Source organism: Populus alba, chromosome 2 (assembly GCF_005239225.2).
Source record: "Populus alba chromosome 2, ASM523922v2, whole genome shotgun sequence".
Lineage (NCBI taxonomy): Eukaryota > Viridiplantae > Streptophyta > Magnoliopsida > Malpighiales > Salicaceae > Populus > Populus alba.
The window spans coordinates 282,843-305,533 of NC_133285.1; the positions used below are offsets into that span (position 1 = coordinate 282,843).

General features: G+C 35.6%; 2 protein-coding genes across 4 annotated transcripts; one reads left to right on the top strand and one right to left on the bottom strand.

Annotated features, from left to right (window-relative positions):
• Positions 1 to 150: 150 nt before the first annotated feature.
• On the top strand, positions 151 to 6,831 carry LOC118042026 (AT-rich interactive domain-containing protein 6). 2 transcript variants are annotated; one of them, XM_035049556.2, is made up of 14 exons: positions 151 to 512; positions 814 to 1,256; positions 1,345 to 1,478; positions 1,575 to 1,614; positions 2,820 to 2,872; positions 3,181 to 3,226; positions 3,579 to 3,671; positions 4,624 to 4,746; positions 4,838 to 4,880; positions 4,975 to 5,044; positions 5,382 to 5,448; positions 5,576 to 5,626; positions 5,959 to 6,051; positions 6,419 to 6,831. In XM_035049556.2, exons 2-14 carry the CDS (start codon positions 846 to 848, stop codon positions 6,521 to 6,523), a joined length of 1,329 nt encoding a protein of 442 aa, XP_034905447.1. In that variant the 5' UTR covers positions 151 to 512; positions 814 to 845; the 3' UTR covers positions 6,524 to 6,831. The 2 variants fall into 2 exon arrangements, with proteins under 2 accessions (XP_034905447.1, XP_034905446.1); XM_035049555.2 differs by having other exon boundaries at positions 152 to 512; positions 4,838 to 4,886.
• Positions 6,832 to 9,889: 3,058 nt separating this feature from the next.
• On the bottom strand, positions 9,890 to 11,813 carry LOC118042027 (AT-hook motif nuclear-localized protein 27). 2 transcript variants are annotated; one of them, XM_035049559.2, is made up of 2 exons: positions 11,223 to 11,813; positions 9,890 to 11,102 (listed from the first exon to the last, which is right to left on the bottom strand). In XM_035049559.2, the coding sequence occupies exons 1-2, from the start codon at positions 11,248 to 11,250 to the stop codon at positions 10,342 to 10,344; spliced, it is 789 nt and encodes a 262-aa protein (XP_034905450.1). In that variant the 5' UTR covers positions 11,251 to 11,813; the 3' UTR covers positions 9,890 to 10,341. The 2 variants fall into 2 exon arrangements, with proteins under 2 accessions (XP_034905450.1, XP_034905449.1); XM_035049558.2 differs by having other exon boundaries at positions 9,890 to 11,808.
• Positions 11,814 to 22,691: the final 10,878 nt, after the last annotated feature.

Consider the following 22,691-nt stretch of genomic DNA (forward strand, 5'->3'; position numbering starts at 1 on the left):
TTAAAAAAGGAATTTTGTTTAGCTAATGTAGGAAAGGAAGGAAGGGCACAGTCGGAGAAACACAAGGGCAATATGGTCTTTATTGAGGGCACGGTAAGCGGGTAAGGCAGATCAGCATCAGCCCCGCAATAAAAATGCGTCCAGCCAGGTGTTTGATTTCCTCGAGAGTCAAAGGAGATTTATTTATATCAAAGCAGAGAGGGAAAGAAAAGAAAAATCCTCACTCACACCCCACAGCCATGGATTTGCTCCCCTACTTTCCTCCTCGTCTCTGCTCTCTCAACAATTATTAACCCCGTCTTCGCTGATAAATTCGAAAGAATTCGCAAATCGAACCGTCCTTGCTTTGGGTCTGGCACTGACCACACCATATCTTCTACGCTCGTCGGATAAGAATCGATTTCACCCTTCTCTGCCTTCCTCTTCACCTGCATTGCCCGCTTCTGCTCAAATTCAAACCGTAATACGCTGCCGTTTTCTCTCTCAACCTCCGCCTTTCCAATCTCCGAAAGGCAAGCTTTTACCACTTTTTATTTATTTGCCCTTTATTTTGAATCTTGAATTGTATAATAGTTAGGTTTAAACATTGAAAATCCTTTTTTAAAAAAACTAGAATTGGATTTTTGGGAGTGATAATTCTTTTTTTAATTATTATTATTTTTCTTCACAAATTTTTTTACCAGAGGCTAACGTGAATTATCCCCATATTTTATTCGTTTTCCAAAAAAATATTAATTTAATTTAGCTTAATTTAGTTTAATACGAGGTAATAGAAAAATAATATTAGTAACAATTCGTTATATTTGCTTACAGGGTGAGCTGGACCCAAAAAAAAATTAATATTAATGAGCGAAATGGAAGATAGTGAAATGGCTACGGTACAAGATTTGCTAGTAGACTCGGAAGCTAAGAAGCCGAGTGAGGCCTCTGTTAAAGAGCAGGATGAAACTGCTGATGCTTCAGTGGAACAAAAGTCGAATGAGAATGGGCAGACACCGGTTGCTGACGATGACCACACTGTGACTTTGGCAACTGATGTTCCTATGAGTGATACCCAAGCTTTGCCTGATGAGAAAAATGATACGGATGAAAATATTAATCAGCAAGCGGGGGAAGAGAAAACTGATGGAGATGATGGTGGCTGTGTTCAAAATCAGCCACAAACTGCTACTCCATCGACTCCGAGGAGGCATGCGACTCCTAAAGCAAAGCATGATAGTGCGGCGAAGTCCAAGAACGTGTGGACGGATATTAAGGTAATTGAAACTGGCATCCAAATGCTTGGAATCTTGGAAGTGGATGTAGTGTTTGTGATGGAATGATTATATGTTGTTTGAAATGTAGATGGGGGAGGCTGATGTTGCAGGTACCCCAGAAGAGCGAGCTGCATTCATGAAGGAGCTGGAAACTTTTTATAAGCAGAATACCATGGATTTCAAGCCCCCCAAGTTTTATGGGGAGCCATTGAACTGCCTGAAGTAAGTTTTATGTGAAAATAGTTTGAGTTTTTTCTAATGATAAGTATCTGGCTTGTAGGTTTGAGTTAATATTGTCGTGTTTCCTCTGGGAATTAGGTTATGGAGGTCTGTGATCAAACTGGGTGGCTATGAAGTGGTATGTGTATTTTCTTTCGCTGTTCAGTACCATTTTTCATTTTCCGTGGGTTTTAGGCTTTAGCGGCAAAACATTTCTGCACATGAATGGATTTTGTAGTTGTATGTTAAACATAGTTTCTGGAATTGGTGCAAGAAATATGAAAACCTTGCAGCAGAAACTGTTACACTGAATCAGTAGTGTTGACTATCTACTACTGGGAATTTAAATATCCCACATTTGTGGCTAGATCAAATTATAAATAAGCAAAGGGATTAAGAGTAGCATTAGTAGTTGCTTGAAACATATCAGGTTACTGTGCTCCTGTTGTCGAGCATAATGGGCATTGTGCTTCAAAACGCCTGCATGTGCTGACAGCCTCTTTTTTCTTATCATGTCTGGAACAATTTAGGTTTGTCCTTTTGATTGGGAGTTTAAAAGTTATTAAATTTATTTCTATTCCTCCTCAAAACTGAAAAGCACACCTGCTTTTACAAACTGCAACTAAGTATTGCCAAATTCCTCTCCAAATTAAGCTAGCATTACCAAATTCTAATGCTAATGGGATTTGGTAATGCTAGCTTAATTTTGAGAGGAATTTGGCATTCTAATCACATTGGTTAAATGTAGGATAATGAAAGGCAAAAAATTGAAGCAACGATTACATTGAACAAAATTGAGAATCAGTCATAATGGATGAGATTAACCAAAAGATAAGGGACATCAATGAGAATGGTTGGAGAAGTATGGCACATCCAAAGAAAATCAGTATCATTAGCAGAGAAAATGTCAGCATTTTATGAACTTGCTGTTACAGAATTTCTTCTTAATAATAAAGCATAAGGGCTTGATTTTTTGTTTGACCTGGGTAATAATGAAGAAAATGCTTGATCTCCATCCAGCTTCTGGAGTAAAAACATGTGGATACATGATATGTTTCAGGATCTTAACATCTGTATAATTCCAGAAATTTAATGGAGTACTTGTAGTTACACAGTCCTGCCACTTACATGATACCTTTTGTGTTTATGTGCCTGTATTATTTTCTTCCGATCTTATTGTGAATAGAAACATCTGATTAAAAAATTTGAGTATGAAGATGCAGCTTCAATGCACTTATATGCTGTATTTCAATTGTTTTGTACTTCAACACTATATTTCATGGATTTTCAGGTGTTTATTGCCATTAACTTATGACAGCTGCTTTTGATCTCTCATATATGTAGGTTACTGCGAACAAGTTGTGGCGGCAAGTGGGAGAGTCTTTCCACCCTCCCAAGTGAGAAAGGATAATTCTTATAAGCAATCTTGTACAATTTGCATGGTTTATCATAGGATTATAAAGCCAAGTCTTTTTTAAGTAATTTGTAAAATCTTCATGGATTTGGCATGGGATCGTTAAGCATTTTCAGTTACAATTCTTTTCAGTATTTTCTTTTCACGCTGCAGACAGTTGCCATAACCTTCTTTCTGGTCTTTGCATCTTGGTTGCGGGCTATGAATGGGTGGCAATAATTTATATGGATGGTTAAAATCTGGAAAAAAAATTATCATTTAATTCGTCCAACTTTTCTGTGTCTCTCACAGGACCTGCACAACGGTGTCTTGGACATTCCGCATTTTCTATGAGAAGGTAATTGTTTTTTTTCTCTTTTTTTCTTTCCTTTTCTTTCTTTCTTTGTTGGGTGTTTATTTATTATTATTTTTTGTGGTGAAAATGCTCTATGTATATATCCATTTTGTACTCAGTAACAAGTGTTGGAACTCGATGGGTTAAATAAAACCCTAAATTAAAACTTTGTTTTGTTTTCCTCTAATATGGAAGTTGTCAGTGTTGAAAAGTGTTCAGGCTTATCTTTTTTGGGATTGAAGTGAGTTTAGCTGTCCTTATGTGGATGATTTAAAAACTAAATGGTGGACCAATGGATTGTTGTTCTCTGTTTGACTTTCTTGTAATTCTATTCCTGATCCTTCATTTACTGCAGGCACTTCTGGAATATGAAAAGCATAAGAAGGAAACCGGTGAGCTTCAACTTCCTAGTTCACCCTTGCATCAGGCTACTAGTGTTGAAAAGGAGGTAAACTTCTTTTGTTGCTTTTTTTTTTGTTTGACTGTAGCATTTCCAAAATCTTTTACCTGCTAAAAAAGAGAGAATCACTAGAGCCTGTACAGAACTGCTCAGTGCTATTGAATAAAAGCTTGGCTTGTGCTCGTTCCTTTACAATATTGAACTGAACTTAAACTCAAGTGGTTGAACTTGTGGTTGTGCTTAGAAATCAATGCATCAAAAATTCTTTTTTTTTTCTTTGGTTATTTTGAATTGAGCTTACTAAAGTAGACTTCATTTGTTACAAATATAGGGAGTAGGCAATCATTTCATATTATTATAGCATGTATAGATTTCTTTTTCAAAATTACAACTTGTGCTACATATGGTCACAAAGTTTTATTTGATGAGAAAAGTGCACTCTATGATTAAAAGCTATTAAAGTTTTCACAGTTCACTAAAATCCATGCATCTTTTTGGTTGTGTACGTACATGCACATAATTTAATTGATCAATTGCATTTCTGGCACAAAAGATTATAGAGTCTGTTACACTGGATGAAACGGGATGATAAATCCTGGCATATTGCTGAACGTGAAATCTGTGTGCATCACTATATGGATGCTTATGCAAAGTGATCAATTGTTATTGTTAGTGTTTGTCTCTTGTCAGCCATACAAATTGCTGATAAACCATACTGGATTTAACTTAGTTTTACTTATAAACTGTTAATACTCAACTATGAGGAAACCACAAGATGAGGAGAAAACCAGAAGCCTATGGCTAGTGCAAGTATAAATTATGTATTTTCTTAAGCTCGGGGAAAACAATGTTTTTATTGGAACTTATATACTGATGATTTTGTGAGCTGAAGTTGTTTGGAACAAACTAGTTTAGTAGAATTAAGTTCTATGGTTTCTGGTTCTCATTCCTTTTGTCCCTGGTTTCCTAATTTGTACTTTTATTCATCTCTCTCTCTCAGGCAAGTGGGTACCAAGTGCCTGGATCTGGCAGGGCAAGAAGGGATGCTGCTGCTCGTGCTATGCAGGGTTGGCATGCTCAGCGTCACCTTGGACATGGTGAGGTTAGCGAGCCGATTGCTAAGGTTTGTTGTGACAATAACATACACTTCCTTTTATATTTATATTTGTGCATATCATTGCGGTGAAATGATGCTTTTCATTTCTCTTGAGCAGGTCAAGAGCTTAAATTTTGCAAGGCGTGAAAAGCCTCTCAAAAGTATCGGTACAACCCCTAGATTGAAGATCTTCCTAGTTGGCATGTTTTTGACACAGATATACATTTTTATTTTTATCCCGGTTTTCTGAGATAGGTTTGCACAGACAGAAGACGACTAACTTGGAACTTGCCGAGAGACCTATGAATGCTGAACCAGATAAGGAGTTAAGATTGTTCATCATTCCTTTTCAACTTATTTTCTCATTTTTGTTCACCACTGTATTCATACTATTTATTAAATGGTCATTAGATGATCCTGCTGTTTCTTATGACGTCATCTTTCAGCACAGTAGCAACTGTAGATTTTATCTTTCAACAATTGAACCATGACTTATTTGTAGCTGTTCTCTTAGGTTCCTGGTTTCAAATTACCACTGGAAAAAGAAAAAAAAAATCATCCATAAAATGTGATCAGTCCAAGAAGTACCCTGTTTTACACCTAACTGCACACATGATATAAGGTGTTTTCTTTTTGAGGCTAAATGTTTTTCCCCTTACTAGAGTGGATGCTGAAATTGCTGATATTGGCCCCCCTGCTGATTGGGTGAAGATCAATGTGCGGGAAAGTGTAAGCATCTGCTGTTTTCCTTTCTCGTAATTTCTGTACTTCTGAGCCTTTTCGATTGAATGCCTGACCTATTTGTCAAGTTCGTTCCACTATAGCTTACTGACTAATTTATTGCTCCTATACACAGAAAGATTGCTATGAGATATATGCTCTAGTCCCAGGACTTCTCCGTGAAGAAGTAAGCACCTTCTCTTGATTTTGCCCCTTCTCATAGTTTGTCTCTCCTGCTCTCATTCTTACCTCCTTGATGATATTTAGGTGGAATTTATAGATAGAATGCATCGTGCCATGCTTGGCAATAACAAGTTAGTGAGCTAGTTTTCTGATCTCTTTATTTGGTTGTACACCAAGCAAGGTGGTTCTTTCTTTTGCACCAGGACAATAGTTGCAGGAACCAAAGATGTTTGTTCTTTCATTTTTAGAACTTGAATTATTCATTAGTAACATTATTATCGACTATATCACTCGGCCTAGAATATGCATGAAATGGCTTTTTATTTGGTGGATCAGGTTCGGGTTCAATCAGATCCTGTTGGACGTCTTGTTATAACGGGTCAACCAGAGCAGCTGGACAATCCTTGGGGTATAACACCATTTAAGAAGGTATTGTTTTTTTCCCAAAAGAATAATAACTTTAAAAGAAGAGAGGTGCTTCTGCTTTATAATCTTTGACTGAAGAGTAAATGGTACTTCTGTTCCAATATGGATTCACGATGACTTGCCCAGGGGAGGGCTGGCATCAATGAGAGCATGGGAATCATTTATTTATAACTATGACATGGGGTGTGAGAAAAATTAGTCACCGACTCTGCCAGCAGTTGGATCATTCATTATGTAAAGCATCTCTTTAGAAGGTGAAATTGTTTGTGGTATTTGTGTGGTTGGATTGAATGTTCTGTGGTGATGGCCTATTGCTTTAAAATATTGAACTTGTATGTGAAAAACATTTGAAATTGTCTTTTTTGGTCAGGTTGTGAGCTTACCTACGAGAATTGATCCACTTCAGACATCTGCTGTTGTTAGCTTGCATGGGCGACTCCACGTTCGTGTCCCTTTTGAGCACGGATCAGCTTGACTTTCCTTCTTGTGTGAGTCGGACATCGATTAACTTTTCTAGGTAGAAATCATAAATTTTGGGAGAGACAGACAAAGGCTGGAAAGGGAATAACTGGGATTGTTTTTGTTTCTCTCACCTTGTTAAAGTAGCTCTAACTACTGAACTTTGTAGATGCCAGCTTATCATGTGCAATGTGCAGAATAGTTTCAGAAGATGTGTTAATTGTAAAACTGATGCATGTCACTGGGAAGCCATATTGATCCTGTGGCTGGAAACCCTGTGTACGACTGCGGTTATAAATAGCTGCTGGTAGCAGTTTGAGTTGATCCTGTGACTGAAAAGTGAAAACCATTCCCATGGCATTTTCAGAAACCAGTTTGTGACAAACTTATGGCAGATATGTTTCCTGCCTTGGCGACGGTGACCTGATCCAAATTCCAATGTTCTGTTTTTGTGTTAAATATGCAATATGATTGGGAAGATGTTAATGATGCCTGAAAGCTGGTGCAATATGATTGGGAAGATGTTAATGATGCCTGAAAGCTGGTGCACTTGGGCACAATATATTCCACTCCAGCCTTCACCCGGACAAACCGCATGCTTCGGAGCTTGATGTTTCCGAAGTAATTCCACCTGACAGGGCAGCAGCCTTCTGTATTCTAATCAAAAGCAAAATACAAACCCCTATCTATGGACGCAAGTTTTTTAGCTGCGAAAAGGTAAATGATGCCATGAAAGTTAAATTTACAACAGTAGCCTATAAAAGTCATGAAAATGAACAATGAAATAATTCCCTCGATTCACGTTCTTAAAGTATTTACCCTAATATGGGTCTTATTGCCTCTTGGATTTCTTAAATTTTGTCATCTAGAGAAGAAAAAATTGGATTCGGATTGTGATCTAACGTGTGAGATAGGGATATAAAAAAAGATGTTAAAATAAATTGTTTTAATAAAATAATTTTGGAATATCTCTTTTTATATTTTGTTGTTTTTTAAAATATTTTTTGTTTAAAAATATATTAAAATAATAATATTTTTTTATTTTTTTAAAAATTTCTATTAGTACGTTCCAAAAATATTTAAAAATAATAATTTAAAATAAAAAAAACAATTAATTTCTTTCAAAAATATTTTTAAAACAAAAAAAAAACAAACAGCATATAAATATTACCCGCACATTATTTTATTTTCAATTTTATTTCCAAGTGTTTGACATAATTGGCAGGTTTTATCACATAATAGAAAGCTGATGATTCTGTCTTAGGAGCTAAATGAACCTTTACAAACGTGGCTGCCATTGTTTTATCATGTCGTTAATTAATTGGTGATCAGCATTTTCTGATTAAGGCCTTACGATTAGCTCTGATGGGAAATTGAACCATGCATATATCATCCTGAGTTTCTCATCTCTATATATTTAGCCCTTACCGTAACTTCTGTAGATTGTAGCAACTGAATTGGCCGATATTACCATGAGGAATATTAATACAGCTCACATTATGTAATATAAAAGAAGCTACATTTCTCACCAGCTATATCTTACTGCACCAGTAGAAATCATGAATGGACCTCTCTCTCCGAAATCATGCATGCTTCTTTCGCTTTTAATTTATCCTAAGCATATATACTCCGTCACCTCCCACTTTTATAGCTTGAATTTGGCTCCAGACTTTTATAGGAAGATATTGGAAAAAGGGTGGGTGGGGAGGGAGGGAATCCAAGACCTGCTGCTGCTTGCATGCATGCTATAGTAAACTTACAGTACTGGACTACTACAAGAGAGCATGCCCTAAACAGGCCCTAATACAGTGCACTGACATTAATGGTGTCGGAATTTCACTGTAGAACATAACATTAACACTACCTTTTGGGCTTCCCTAGCAACAGGAGGGGGGAAGATGTGAGGTGTCATGATGATTAACATGCCTACTCGCTGTGTTTCCCCCCAACATTTAGAATTCATATATAATACCTGCTATCGAGAATATATGTATGTTGAAACCACAAGGAAAAAAATACACATCTAGATCATGCAAGAATTCGATTCATTTATATATCAAAATTAAGGAGGAGAAAAAATAGGTTCTGAAACATGCATGAACCTCTATATACTATTCAGTAGAGTGACTAGAGTCTTCAGCAACAAAAAAATATTTCTTCTCTAATCTCTTCTTCTTCTATTTAGTTAATAACAATTAACTGAGTAAAGATCCCAGGGTCTTGAGGCGCTATATCAACCAAAAACAGAAAAGGAAAAGGAAAAAAAAGTGTTTCATGAGCTGTTGCATTGGTATGCATACTGCTGGGATATTGAAAAACATTCTATGACTAATATTCTTAATTAAGAGTTGGTAATTATATATACACGCCAAAGCAAATCGCATAGACGTCAAAGCACGAGCAGGCCTTCAAGTTTAAATCAAGATTTCATCATATATATATATATATATATCATATTGAAATATGAGCTGGCTATAGCTAGTTAAATATTCATATAATTAGTTGTAGTATAATGTTGGTCCTACGCTTTTTCTTATTCAATGTGTTTGCTGCGTAAGAATTAAGAAAGTACATGTAGTGTAATTAATGTTGTGCATAGACCAAATTACAGGCAAAGCAAAAACAAAAGACTCTGGTGCACATGTGATGTGAGTGTACCATGAGAAGATTGTAGCAAAGGTATGAAGAAATTAAGCCACTGGGAGTTGGGGTTATGATTCTTAAATCTTCTCTGCAATGCAGCTGATCTAGCCACGTGGGTTTGGAGTAAAAAAGAGACACCTTAGCTAGGGCATCTACTGTTCTCCAAGTTCAGAACTAGGTTTTTTCCCTCTCTTTTATTGTAAATGGAATAACAGGCTTCTAAGGTTCTTCACAGGTGCCTTTCCCCAGGTGGGTAAGCAGAAATAAAATGAAGGAAGAAGACATGGGCACATGCAAGACAAATAAGATATATGTGTACAACTGCAGTACTCTGGGGCTAGCTGAGCTGAGCCGCTCAGGAGGGATCTTTATTCTGGTGTTCCATTCCTTCAAACAAAGAAGATATATAATTCTAAAAACAAAGGATGTACACTAATTAATGGACTAATTAAGAAAAAAATCAGTGCTAGGTTGTATATATGAATATTTGTTGTATGATATAATATTATTAAAGGACTAGTGTATCAGGAAAACTCCCACCAGTGTATTATTAATTTGAAGAAGAAATTCATAAACCGATCGATGCAGCACATTTTTCTATTCTAATACAACAAAAACCACATAATATTTCTTGCACAGGAATTATGTATGTATTAAACCCTAGCTAGCTGGCCAGAGTTGTGCGTCAAACTATATAAATTTTAATTATTGACCTGATTAAGCAGTTAAAAAGCGAAGGAAAGGGAAAGGAACGATACCAAATTAAAACCCAAAATGGTTTATACATGAAGTTATACTTGCTGACCTTGACAAATCTGTGAATTTCATCGCTTTAGTTCCTATCTGGGTTCCAAAGGAAGTGATACCAGGCAGCCTCGCCATGAATATACTTCTTCTTCTATTCCTTTTCCTCTTGTCAATGAAGAAATTAATTAGGAGACGGATCTCGATGTTTTTAGCCACCAGAACATCACATCACGGCCAAGTTTATATATTAATACAAAATATATACTAGCAAGTTGATTGCTTTATCTATATATATATATATTCCCTTGAGCATTGCTTCATCGTCAATTATTCAAAGCTGATCACTAGAAAGTCTCTTACGCCAATTCTGAAGCTAATTTCTTCCTAATTAACATCATCACTACTCGTTGGAAAAAAATAAAAATAAAACCCTTTTTACCCTAATCAAAATGGAGGCCTTGAAGCATTTCCACCCCATGATCCAAACAAATCAGCTGAAAATGGATAGGTCCCATGATGAGCTCCTCCCATAGGAAAAAAACCACCTCCTCCAGTGCTGCTGCCTCCTCCACCATCACCCATCTGTCCACAACTTCCAGTCACACCCGAGTTCTGAGAAGCCGTGGGTTGAACCTGCACCTCCCCAGCTTCCTCTTGATCATCCAAAGGCAAACGCTCAAAAACTGCATTAGCAAAAGACGCAGCCATCAAAACCACAGGACCTGCAGCCATTAAGAGCCCCACAACATTCCCTCCAACAACCTGTCCTTGTCCACCAGACAAAAATATCGACAACCCTCCCGCACCAGGTGGCGCAGGTGGAGGAAGCACGGTTCCAGATAGAGAAAGGATCTCAAACCTTCCGTGCAAAGTAAGCACGCTCCCTGCGGGAGAAGCTGGCTGCCTTAAAGTAACATTAGCAACACTCCCACTCCCACTAAGAACACAAACTCCTATCCCTCTCTTCCTCGCATAATTGGACACACTTTCCACTATATCAGCACCGCTAGACACCTCAAGCACATGGGATCGGAGGGCATTAGGGCTGTCCCGTGTTACAATAATGGGCGGCTTCGGTTTGTTCTTGGAACCAGCTGGACGGCCTCTAGGGCGGGAACTAGGAATGGTCCCGCCGCCCCCAGAGCTAGTGCCAGAAGTAGTCCTATCCGGGTGATGATCACTGGTTGCAATTGGCTTGGCATGATCTGGTGAAGGGGTGTTGTTTTCTTTAGAATCAGAAGAAGGAATGGTTGAAGGTCTTTGAATCAGATGAAGTTCAGGTCTGAGAAGGTTGTGATTGTGATGAAGGTAGCGAGAGTTATTACCTGTAGAAGTTGATTCATAACCAGCCATGGTGGCAGTCCTTGCCACATCTATTCTCTCCCACCACTTGCTATTATTTGCCAGCTTTAATTTGATCTCTTCTTCTTCTTCACTTCTTCTCTTTTGATCTCTCTGATTTCGTCTTTACTTAAATAATTTATGCTAGAAAATATACTTCAGATCATCGAAACCAGAAAAATAAAAAAAATTCATGTCAAGATTTTTCCAAAGAAATTGATAAACTATTAAAAAAACATTGAGAGATCAGAGGAATTAATATATACTATCAAATATATGTTCTATAGCAAGTGAAAACAAAAATTAGACTAATTAATATGCAATATTTCTTGAAGATGAAGATGGAAACGAAAAGAAATTATAGGAAGTTTGGCGTGTGAAGAGAAAAAAAAAAATAGAAAAGGGAATTAAGCAAAGGGAATCATTTATGTGCTATGAATGGATACCGGATTATAATATTTTATTCTTGCCCTTTAACAATAAAGGTATCTCGAATTTATTTTATTAGGGTTTATTAGAATTCCTACCGAGAAATTGTCAGTAGGCGTTTAGTCTTTTGGTCGTTGTTTTTTGATATCAAACGAAAGGTCAAGAATACATTAGGTAATGGATTTGTTTATTTAATTACACCATACTATGTATTAGAAATAATCAACAAGCCTATGGTCCACCGGTTCTTGTCTTTTAATTAATACCAATCAAGAGATCACGCGCGTGTGTTAAATATTGAGTTTTTTTACATCATATGTGTAAGAAAGACATCATTAACTAAAATGATCAACTAATCAGTTTTATTATGATACCCAGACTAATCTTCTATTATATTAAACTCTAATCCTTCTTAATTTTCATATATACTACTTCGTAATAAATATACATCTTTTTCAAGGAAAAAAAATTGTTAACTAGATAGAAAATATATGGTGATGGGGATTTTCATGGTGTATACCTTATTTTTTTAGCTGATTTGTTTCAGCAATGGTAAGGATTGATCATAAAAGAACCATTTCACTTAAAAGTTTAACCAATTAGGTGAGGTCTCAAGATATAATTTATATTATTCTCTACTATACCCTTTCAAGTGAAAGCTCTTTGAACTTGAAACTTGCATAGATCCATATTATTTTGTACTTAATTTTTTATTAAATAAATAAGGATATTGAGATTTAAACTCTTAATCGTTTGGTCATTAAGACTCTAATATCATGTCAAAGAATCATCTCAACCCAATATAACTGAAACTATTAGATGATATCTCAAGATATGATTTATATTATTCTTTAATATTTATTAAAAAAAAAATTTTGCCACAATGATTTTTCTATGGAATAGTGGATTAATTGGCATATTAGGAACAAATTCATATTTAAAGCAATCATTCTAGATTAAGAATATTTTTTTTTGATTTTTATTTCACAATGTTACAGCTTAGAGTAATTAGTGTTCGTAACTTATTATACTACTTTCTACTATAACTATTGTTTTATGTTTTCTTTGTCATGTTAGATTTTCATCCATTACATAGCTAGCTTTATATTTTTTTTTTATATATTCAAAAAAAAAAGAAGTAATATGGATAGCAAGGAAAGGTAAAACTTTTTTAATAGAAAAGGAAACGTGGTGGTGGAAAATAGGTGATGTAAAAAAATTAATTAAGCAAAGACAAAATTAAAGTTAATATATTAATTGCTTCCTTATAATTTTGTAATACTTTAGCATATAAGAGTACATTTGATAAACCTATTTTTAACGAGTTTAAAAAACCCTTATGACCCTTCTCCCTTGGGCACACCCAAGGGAATGAGCATGCCCTAAGTGGGGGCTTGACAGTGTACTAAGCCCCAGGTAAACTAGGTCTAGCGCCAGACCCAACCGCGATTGTACTTGATAGTGTGCTAAGCCCTGGAATGCTAGGCTTGGTGGTATGCCAAGCCCCTAGCACGTCCATGAGAATGCACATTCTCTTTAGAAAACCTAATGGAATAACCATCCTCCTTGCCATGCCACTTAAACTTGGCATTCCATTAAGTCCACAATAACATGGGTTTGACAAATATATCAAAGCCAAAGCACTTGGACTTGGCATTTCATTAAGTCCACGATAACATGAGATTGACAAACATGTCTGATCCAAGATACTTAGATTTGACATTGAGCTAAGTCTAAAGTAATATGAGTTGCCAAACCCAGGACATTTAGACTTGACAGTTAGCCAAGTTCAAGATAACACGAGTCTAGTAAACATGTCAAACCAAAAGTACTTTGACTTGACAGTTAGCCAAACCAAAAGTAATGACCATACTCCACTAGCACACCTAAAGGAATGACTATTCTCCCTTTGACATGCCCCAGGGATGACCATCCCCCCTTGGCACACCCAAATCAATGAGGTAATATGGGTCTAGCAAACATGTTAGCTCCAAAATACTTAAACTTGGTAGTTAGCCAAGTTTAAGATAATACGCGTTTAGCAACATGTCAAATCCAAGGTACTTTGATTTAGAAGTTAGCCAAGTTTAAGGTAACGACCATCCTCCCTTTAACAAGCCCTAAGAAATGACCATCCTTTATTGGCACGCCTAAGAAAATGAGGTAATATGGGTATGGCAAATATACAAGACCTAATGCATTTTGACTTGACAATTAGTCAAGTCCAAGATAACGAGGGTCTGGAAAACATGCGAGAACCAATATACTTGGACTTGGGAGTTAGTCAAGTTCAAGGTAACGCATGTCTATCAAGGATGTCAGACCCAAGGTACTTACACTTGGTAGTTTGCCAAGTCTAAGGTAACAACCTATCCTTCCTTAGTACGCTTAAGAAAATGACCATCCTCCCTTGGACATGCCCTGGGGAATGATCATTTACCCCTGGCACACCTAAGAAAATTAGGTAATATGGGTCTGACAAACATGTCAGACCTAAAGCACTTGAACTTTGCAGCCAATCAAGTCTAAGACAACATGGTCTAGCAACCATACCAGACCCAAGACACTTGGACTTGGTAGGTAGCCAAGTCTAAGGTAACGACCATCCTCATTTGAACACGCCCAAGAGAATGATCATCCTCCATTGGCACACCCAAAGGAATAAGGTAATGTGGGTCTGGCACAAGACATTTTAACTTGGCAATCCGCCAAGTCCAAGACAACGTGGGTTTAACAATCATGTCAGATCCAAGACACTTAGATTTGATAGTTAGTCAAGTCCATGGTAATGACCATTTTCCTTTAGGCATGCCAAGGGAATGACCATCCTCCTTTGACACACCCAAAGGTATCACCAATTTCTCTTGGGTCTAACATCGGGGAAGAACTTAGCCTTCATAGATTTAGCTACATTTGACGTCTTAAACCCTAATTCCCTATGCGTTTTAGGTATATAAAAGTCCTCCAATGACCCATCATATTCTATTAGATATTAATATTGATGTAGAAATATTTATCCCTCATTAAATGCTATCAGGATAAAATTATACATTTTAGGTATATAAAAGTTCTCCAAAGACCTACCATATTCCCATCAAGCATTAATATAGATATAGGTGATATTTATCTTTCATTAAATGTTATCAGGGTAAGATTACATGGATATTTATCCCTCATTAAATACTATCAGAGTAATATTACACGGATATTTATCTCTTATTAAATGCTATCAGAGTTAAATTACACTCTAGACCTTCATTATGAGACCTTTAGAACAAAGGTTCACAATCTTCATTCTCTATTGCATATATATTTTTAGCGCATATCTCTCTAGAATATTCTTGTATTTTCTCTTTCTAAAAAGATACTTATTTAAGCATTAAAGAGTCCTTACCTCCACCAAAAAGAACCTCTTACAAGTACTAGCTACAAACCACCTTGGACTACCAAGCACCAAGTATAAGCTATCAACTATCTTGGCTAGGGAGAATGGATGAGATTACTAAGACAAATTGAATAACAAATTATCCAACCCGGGAGCCCTATTACTATGCTAGTTGGATTTTTTGGACTTTATTAGTATCATTAAGTTAATTTATCTAACTCACATTCATTCATTAGCTTTATTATTAATAATATTATTATTTTGTGTTATGTTTTTTCTTTTATTATTATTATTATTTGAGATAGGAAATAGAGTAAATGCTTTTAAATATATGTATACTTTGCATAAGGTGTTGTTATTGACACTTCTCTGGTTGCTAATAGCCCTTTGGATTTTTATTTTTTTAATTTATAATTTGAAAAGACTGTCTCTCTTTTCATAAAAAATGTTAACATTATTTTTTATAAATAATTCAATATCTGACATAGATTATATATTGAAGTCGATCTCGCTATTAACCTTAAAAAATAACAATAATATAAAGTACATCGAATGAAAAAACATATATATATATATAGTGAGATGTTGTTTATCCAAAAGAATAATTTTTTTAATAAACTTGTCATTGAAAGGGTTCAAGACAAATTATAATCCGTGGCTATAACCTCTCTTGTATAGTAAATTTAATTGTATATATCATAAGGAGAGGGAGTGTCCAATTTGTTCAAGGCAAAGACAGAAGCAAAAGGCAAAGCAAGCATCGTCTTGTCCCCTGTCGTCCTCAGCTAGCTAGCCACATGCTCTCTCCCAGCTGATGCATGACCAGCTGCCCCCACAACCCCACACCATTTTTACATTGGTGTCGCGGGAAACCAACGGCCCTTGCCCATTTCACATGTCACGTCAATCACTTTGCCAAGTTAACTCTTACTATATATTTGCCCTAAGAGTCATTAGATTTGTTGCACAAGTGGCATATTTACGTGCCCAGAAATTAATACTAGCAAGGAATGATCTTCTGAATTGGAGAATTTGTAATAATTGACATACCATGCTTGAGCCTTGCCTTACGTTCAATATATATATGACAAGCTAACAATCACGTCTCCTTTTTTAGTAATGAAAGCACCATCCCCACTTGTATCAATATATATATATATATATATATAGGTCCCTGCTGCCATGGAGACCAATACCCTAACAGCTTGATCTCTCCCTCCTTCACGTCTCCATTTCAAGTCATGAAAGCACCACCCCACTTGTACCAATATATATAGGTCCCTCCTGCCATGGAGACCAGTACCCTAGCAGCTTGATTTCCCTCCGTCAGCATGTTGGATACTCTGCTCGATTAATGCCGACATGCCTGGAAGAAAAAAATTAAAATCATTAATTTGAGCATTTTTAATCCACCATGCATTTCAGTGTTTCGATCATCCGGCCCCCGGCCTCTAACTCAACTACGTACAGTCACATAATCCAACCTCTAAATCAACATTTAAATGCTACTCGTTAATTAGTTCTTTGTTACATTAATTATTCAACTTAGTTAACGTTTCAAGACATATGAAATAAGTATATAAATAATAAAAATATGTCTAGCACTTAAAAAGAAAAAAAACAGAGACATAATTAAAATAAATTTGTCTCTAGAATAATTTTGAAATAAGTTTGTCTTTTAAAAACAAAAAAGATAGGAAGACATGTCATCTTTATCTTCATTATTTCTATTTAATTGTTCTGTATCAAAACAATAATTAAATACTACTTTATAATTATATTAATGGTATTTACGAACAAGATTTGTTCCATTGAGACAATTGTTTATTCAAAAAACACAGATTATACGGAGGAAAAAAAGTAAGAAAAACTTGAAATTAAAGCTTCGATCATGACAGCATCTCCTGTAGCGTGTCTAGCTAGGCCAAGTGGATGAAACTTGAATTACACAGCATATAATATTCCACCCCAATAACGATACCATGGATTAATAGTTTTTTATTGTAATGTATATTTTGTCATGTATACAAACTGTAAGTCCAGTAGACAGATGACAAAGTATTATACTGAAACCTAAAAAAAGAAACACTAAATTTCCTTTTCTTGATTGCCGCGGGTGAGTATGACTGCCTTATTTTTATTTATTTATCTATCCATCAAATTATATGATTCCAGAGGTTGTTAGATTTCTACTATTTCGTTGCAGTTCATGACCAATCAAGTTCAGTACATTATTAGATTAATCTCGGCCATATCAATTATTAAATACACGATCTGCAAATAAATAAAGAAATCAGGCTTTTCGAGTTGAGAACAATGGAGATTTAAAAAGAAGAAAAGGAGGGTATGAGAATCCTTGACGTGGGAATCACTTTTAACAATTTTTAAATAAGCATCTTGCTTTAAAATAATTAAGAAAAAATGAATTTGATTAAAATAAAATAAATTTATTTTATATAGGCTTAGAGTAAATTTATATATACTTTCTGTCAACAGAAACATCTGATACTATGTAAGTTTATTTTTAAAAATCTAAAAACAATAGCTAGACGTTACCTATTTGATGGGATATTTGTTCGTTTACAAAGGACGTAGTTAACTTGAACATGAGATCATGATTACAATCATATTATATATAAACCTAGACTGCAATATTAATGAATTTGTTTTCCCTTTTCTATGCCATCCATGGTTTACTAAGATATTGCTAGCTTGCCACTAAAATTCAGTGCAAAAGTTGAAAATACAAACATGTATGGTGTCAATATTGTCATCAAGTGAAGTGGCCCACGATTCAATAAGTTGAAGATTGGGACCGGAGAGTGAAAATAATTAAAGGGAGAAGGAGCACATTAAGCTTGACAAAAGCCTAACAGCACTATCAAATAATCTAATTTTATAGTGAAAAGCATGAGCAAGTTGCAGATGGCTTTATAATTAAATTATACTGGTGTGAGCATTGTGGCGCCATGCATGTGGTGGACACCGAGCCCGTTTGTCATCTAATCCCATCAGGGATCGTTTTCGATTCAGTCCCCCGGACAAAATCCCTTCGATTCTGATGGCAGTGGCCCCGAAATTACCTGCCAATAGCAAGCCGTTACTTGTTTCCAACGACGAACCCTAGCTACTCCAGCTAGCCACAGCCAAGGTTTTCACACAGCAGACTTTCCAACCAGCCCAGGACGGACGTAGCTGTGGTGGTAATGCCAAGTCATCTGAGAGAGAGAGAGAGAGAGAGAGAGAGTGGGGGAGGAGTCCTAATATTCCCGTTCCGAATTCAATCAATAATCCATTAGAAAACTCAGTCGAGCGAAAACGGTAGTGAATATTCTATTCTCGAGAGGGGGCCGGCGATCAAGGACAAAACAGGTGACATGTAGACGTGCTGACAAGCAATGGGTTCACGTGATGGAGCTCCACCTGGATGGGTGGTTGGTGCGTGTTCAAGCAATAATTGGTGCCTCCAAGTTGATTGTCACGGTCACGTGATCATGTTCTGTAGTGGATCTTGGTCGTGTGGAACTCGATGACCTTTGCCTTGAATATGATCAACAAGTCCACAGATACGATCAACCAGCCGTCGCCACCTTTTGGGCCCACAAACCTTTGGGCTCTTTTGCTTTCAAAACCCACTGGATTAATTTACATTTCCTTTCGTGCAGACTCGTAGTGATTGCTTTGTTTGCTTCTTTTTCATGATTACAGGTGGAACAAAGCATTCATTCGTTCCTGGTGAAAACCAGATGGACAGAGTCCCTGGTTTACAGCTAGGTCTATCCTTCGATGAGGATCATGGACAAACTTTTAATCTCACCATTTAAATTCTAAGTCTGCCGTTTTGATCATTCTTGAGGAAATTTGCTTTTTTTGTAATTGCGTTTCAAGATTTATTTGGCATAAAAAACATCATATTAATATTTTTTTTTTAATATTATTATTTATTGCAATGATGTTTTTTTATTGTATCCCTTCACACAAATCATTATTTATTGCAATGATGTTTTTTATTTTTTTTTTCAATCAATGCTTTTTTTTTTTTAATATTAAATTTGTTTTTTATTAGGTTGTCTCATTCTGATTACATAGATCACTGGTTTGACAGGTTAATCCAATTGACTCGTTTTTTATTCTTTTCTTTTTATTAATATATTTTTTTAATTTTATCTTTTACTATGAGATTGATAGATAATTAGATTTCATGATTTATTTATTTTTTTTGTATTAGGTTATTCTGGATTTATGAACCAGAAATAATGCTTAATAGATTAATCTGAGATGATTAATGTTATTTTTTTAATTTTATCATTTAAAAATTATATTTTCAGTAACAATAGCAGTAGCAGGTATTATCTAACATGGCTAGCATGGTGTGTGTGTGAGATAGAGAAAGAGAGAGAGAGATTGAGCAACTATGACCCTTTGTATTGCTCCTTTGATCCTTATCACTGTCATTAATTGAATCTATGACATACATACATACTCCTGTATTTATATAATTCTATAAAAAAAATAATTTATGAATATTAATTTAAAATTAATAAAATATTGAATGATAATATTTAATAAATAAATAAGCAAACAATTTTATTTTTTTTTATCTCTAAACGATTTAGATAGGCAAAAGGTTAGATTTCCAACAGCTTTAATTAAACAAAAACTCATTTATCACTATTGTTTTAGCTGAAAACACCTAAGAAATACCTAGATATGTTAATACATCCATTTATGACATTAAATCAGAATAAAACAATTTTAAAAAATGAAAATTCAACCTGAACCTTGATGTACTTTTTCAGCTATATCAAGAAAAGGAACACAATTATTATTATTATTATTATTATTATTATTATTATTATTACAGGGAGGTGGAGATGATGCTGATGAGGATGCTAATGTTGAGAGTGATTATGACATTAACAAGGATGAGACTGGGGACGAGGAATTAACCTGTAAAGAACCCTTAGCTCATGAATTCATTATAAACAATACCTAGAAGAAGAAATACTTGAGAAAGACTTCACAGAACAAAAGCAGATTGACTTTCCATCAAGTCTTATAAGATCGTAGTACATAAGACCACACAAAATAATTTAAAGAAAAAGGTTTGAAGATAAAACGAGAAAAAGAAAAGGCTCCGTTGTTCATATGTAGAGAAGGCATTTAAAGGCTTAGGCCTACAATTCACAGCCCATTGGGCTCATCGCAGGACCACCTCTTTTTTAATAATTTCAAGTTTTTAAGGATCTAGCAAGGCTAGTTAATCCGAGAAATTTGATGTTTTAACGAAGAGTTGTAATGATAAACTTGATTTTGTTGAGGATAATTTGATGGGAACAATAAATTGTATTATTTGCACGAATTGAGAACGAAACTCCTAACGCCACCACACTGTTTTTTACTAAAATTAATTCGATATATTATTCCCTTGAGAGTTTTTATAGAGGAAAAAGCACACATCCTGTCAGCAAATCAAGCTAGCTTCAAATTAATTATTTCAGTGATACTATCATGCTTGTAGCTGATGTATAATTATCGGGAAAGTATTTCATTTTGAACGAGATAAACTAAAATCAAAAGAAACATTTTGAGGCCCATTTTTCTCAAGAAAGAAGAAAAGAAAACGTGTAAAATTCAAATAAATCTTATTGAGAAGTTTAGCAATTTTCTTTCTTCTCACGTTTTTTCCCCGTTGATAGAAAATGATGGATCCATGTGTATTCTTAATCAAAAGGAAGACTTGTCGAAAAGTTTAGTGGCTATAAATATATTATGCAGGATGAACCGAACCAAACCAAACGTTTGATTACCTTGTTCAAAAAAAGAAGAAAAAGAAGCGACATATCAACCAAACATTTCAAAACCTTGAAAAATGAGGGCGGCTCTACTGATGTTAACTCCAAATTTGTCCTCCTTGATGAAGCCTCTTCTTCCACATGTTTGGATGTTGCCTCGAAATTCAAGCGGCAACGTTTTCATCCATGTGTTTTGCGCGATCCATAATTATAACCCCTTCTCTCCATGTGGATACATTCAATGCTTCTGAATCAGCGTATGTGGCTGTGAAGCATCGTTGGAGAGAAGACCACCAGTGTTCCTCTGTTTAATCCAGGAGATGCACGTGGAAAACACTGAATCTTCCTCCATGCCGGACATGGCTGCTGTCAATCTCCTCCATGGAGATCTCGTTCTCGTAGGCAATGGGATTTCATTAGCTCTAAGAATCCCAGTACAGGGATTGTTTCTAAAATTTGTTGTGTTACAGAGTGAGTGCAAGTAGTAAACTTCTGGTCAGGATTTCTACTTGTACAAGGTCCTGTTATTCTCGTTAATTTGAAGCTTATTCAGCAGACCAGTAAACACCCCTTTGTGTTCTTAGTCTAGTCTCAAGGTGGAATCATGCTAAAATGAAGTAAAAAACCCCTATTTTCTAAACATGTGCTCCATCCTTGGTCACCGAAAACCACTTCAGATAAACTGAACCTGTCTCCAAAATTTGCTAAATAGTTTCAGTATGAAGAAGGCAGCAAAACATGATGATCAACTGGGTGTCAACCATAACAAACTAAACCCATTCAAACTTCGGGACTTCCATGCCCAGACGTCACACGATACCCGATTCTGAAACATGGAATAAATGGAGAATTATCGAATGGCGAGTGCAAGTAAGAAAACAGTAGCAACGAGCACAAAGGCAGCCCAGCGAAAAACTTGAACACCCATGAAAGCGCAAAACAGGAGACAGGCTTTAATGCTGTGATTCAATTGTACTAATTATCAAGTTTACCAATTTCACTTTGCTGTTTATGGGGGAAACAGAAACCCCTATTTTCGACCGATCATAAGGTTTGATGAAAGCCCTGTTCTGTTTATAACAAAATAGCAAATGTCACCATTGTTTTTTTTATTTTTATTTATTTATTTATTTAGATTAACATGAATATCTGATTAGGTTGCGTGCATTTTAACTAATTTCATAAGTTTTAAAATTAACAATCATATAAATTTTCAATAATTTTAAAATTTGCAAAATAACTTTTAAAACAAAACTCATCTATCCATTTCTACTGTTTAAATCGCACTATTGTTGATCTGGGAAGAAGTTGAGAGAGTCAAAACAGTGAATTACTGACTTGTCCTTTTATGCCCCCCCCCCTAACATTGCTGGGGTGCAGGCTGAACAGTGGGCTAATGAACCGGCAGAAGTCGAATCGGAAGGCCGGCCGTGTAGGGTACTCTAGCCATCTTTACTTATTTGGTAAAGGCTTTTGCTGTGTCATTGCTATCTCGACAATTGTCTTAAACTCGTGAAATAGGTTTGAAGACAACCTGAAAGAGCAATCCACCGAGAAGACGTGACCATGCTCACTAATCAGGAAATACACAAAGGCTCAAATTCTAGCCAACCAAGGAAAAGAATCGAGTACACTCTCAAAGCAACTCCTTGACTCATTACAAGCCACGAATGTAAGGCCTCCCTCCGGGCAACTCTATGTTTTTTTTTAATTATTTTTTAATATTTTTATATTATCTTAATGTTTTAATATATAAAAATATTTTTTTAAAAAAAATTAATATATTTCTAAATAAAAAATATTTTAAAATACAAGAATAAAAAAGCATTCCCACATCTCGGTAA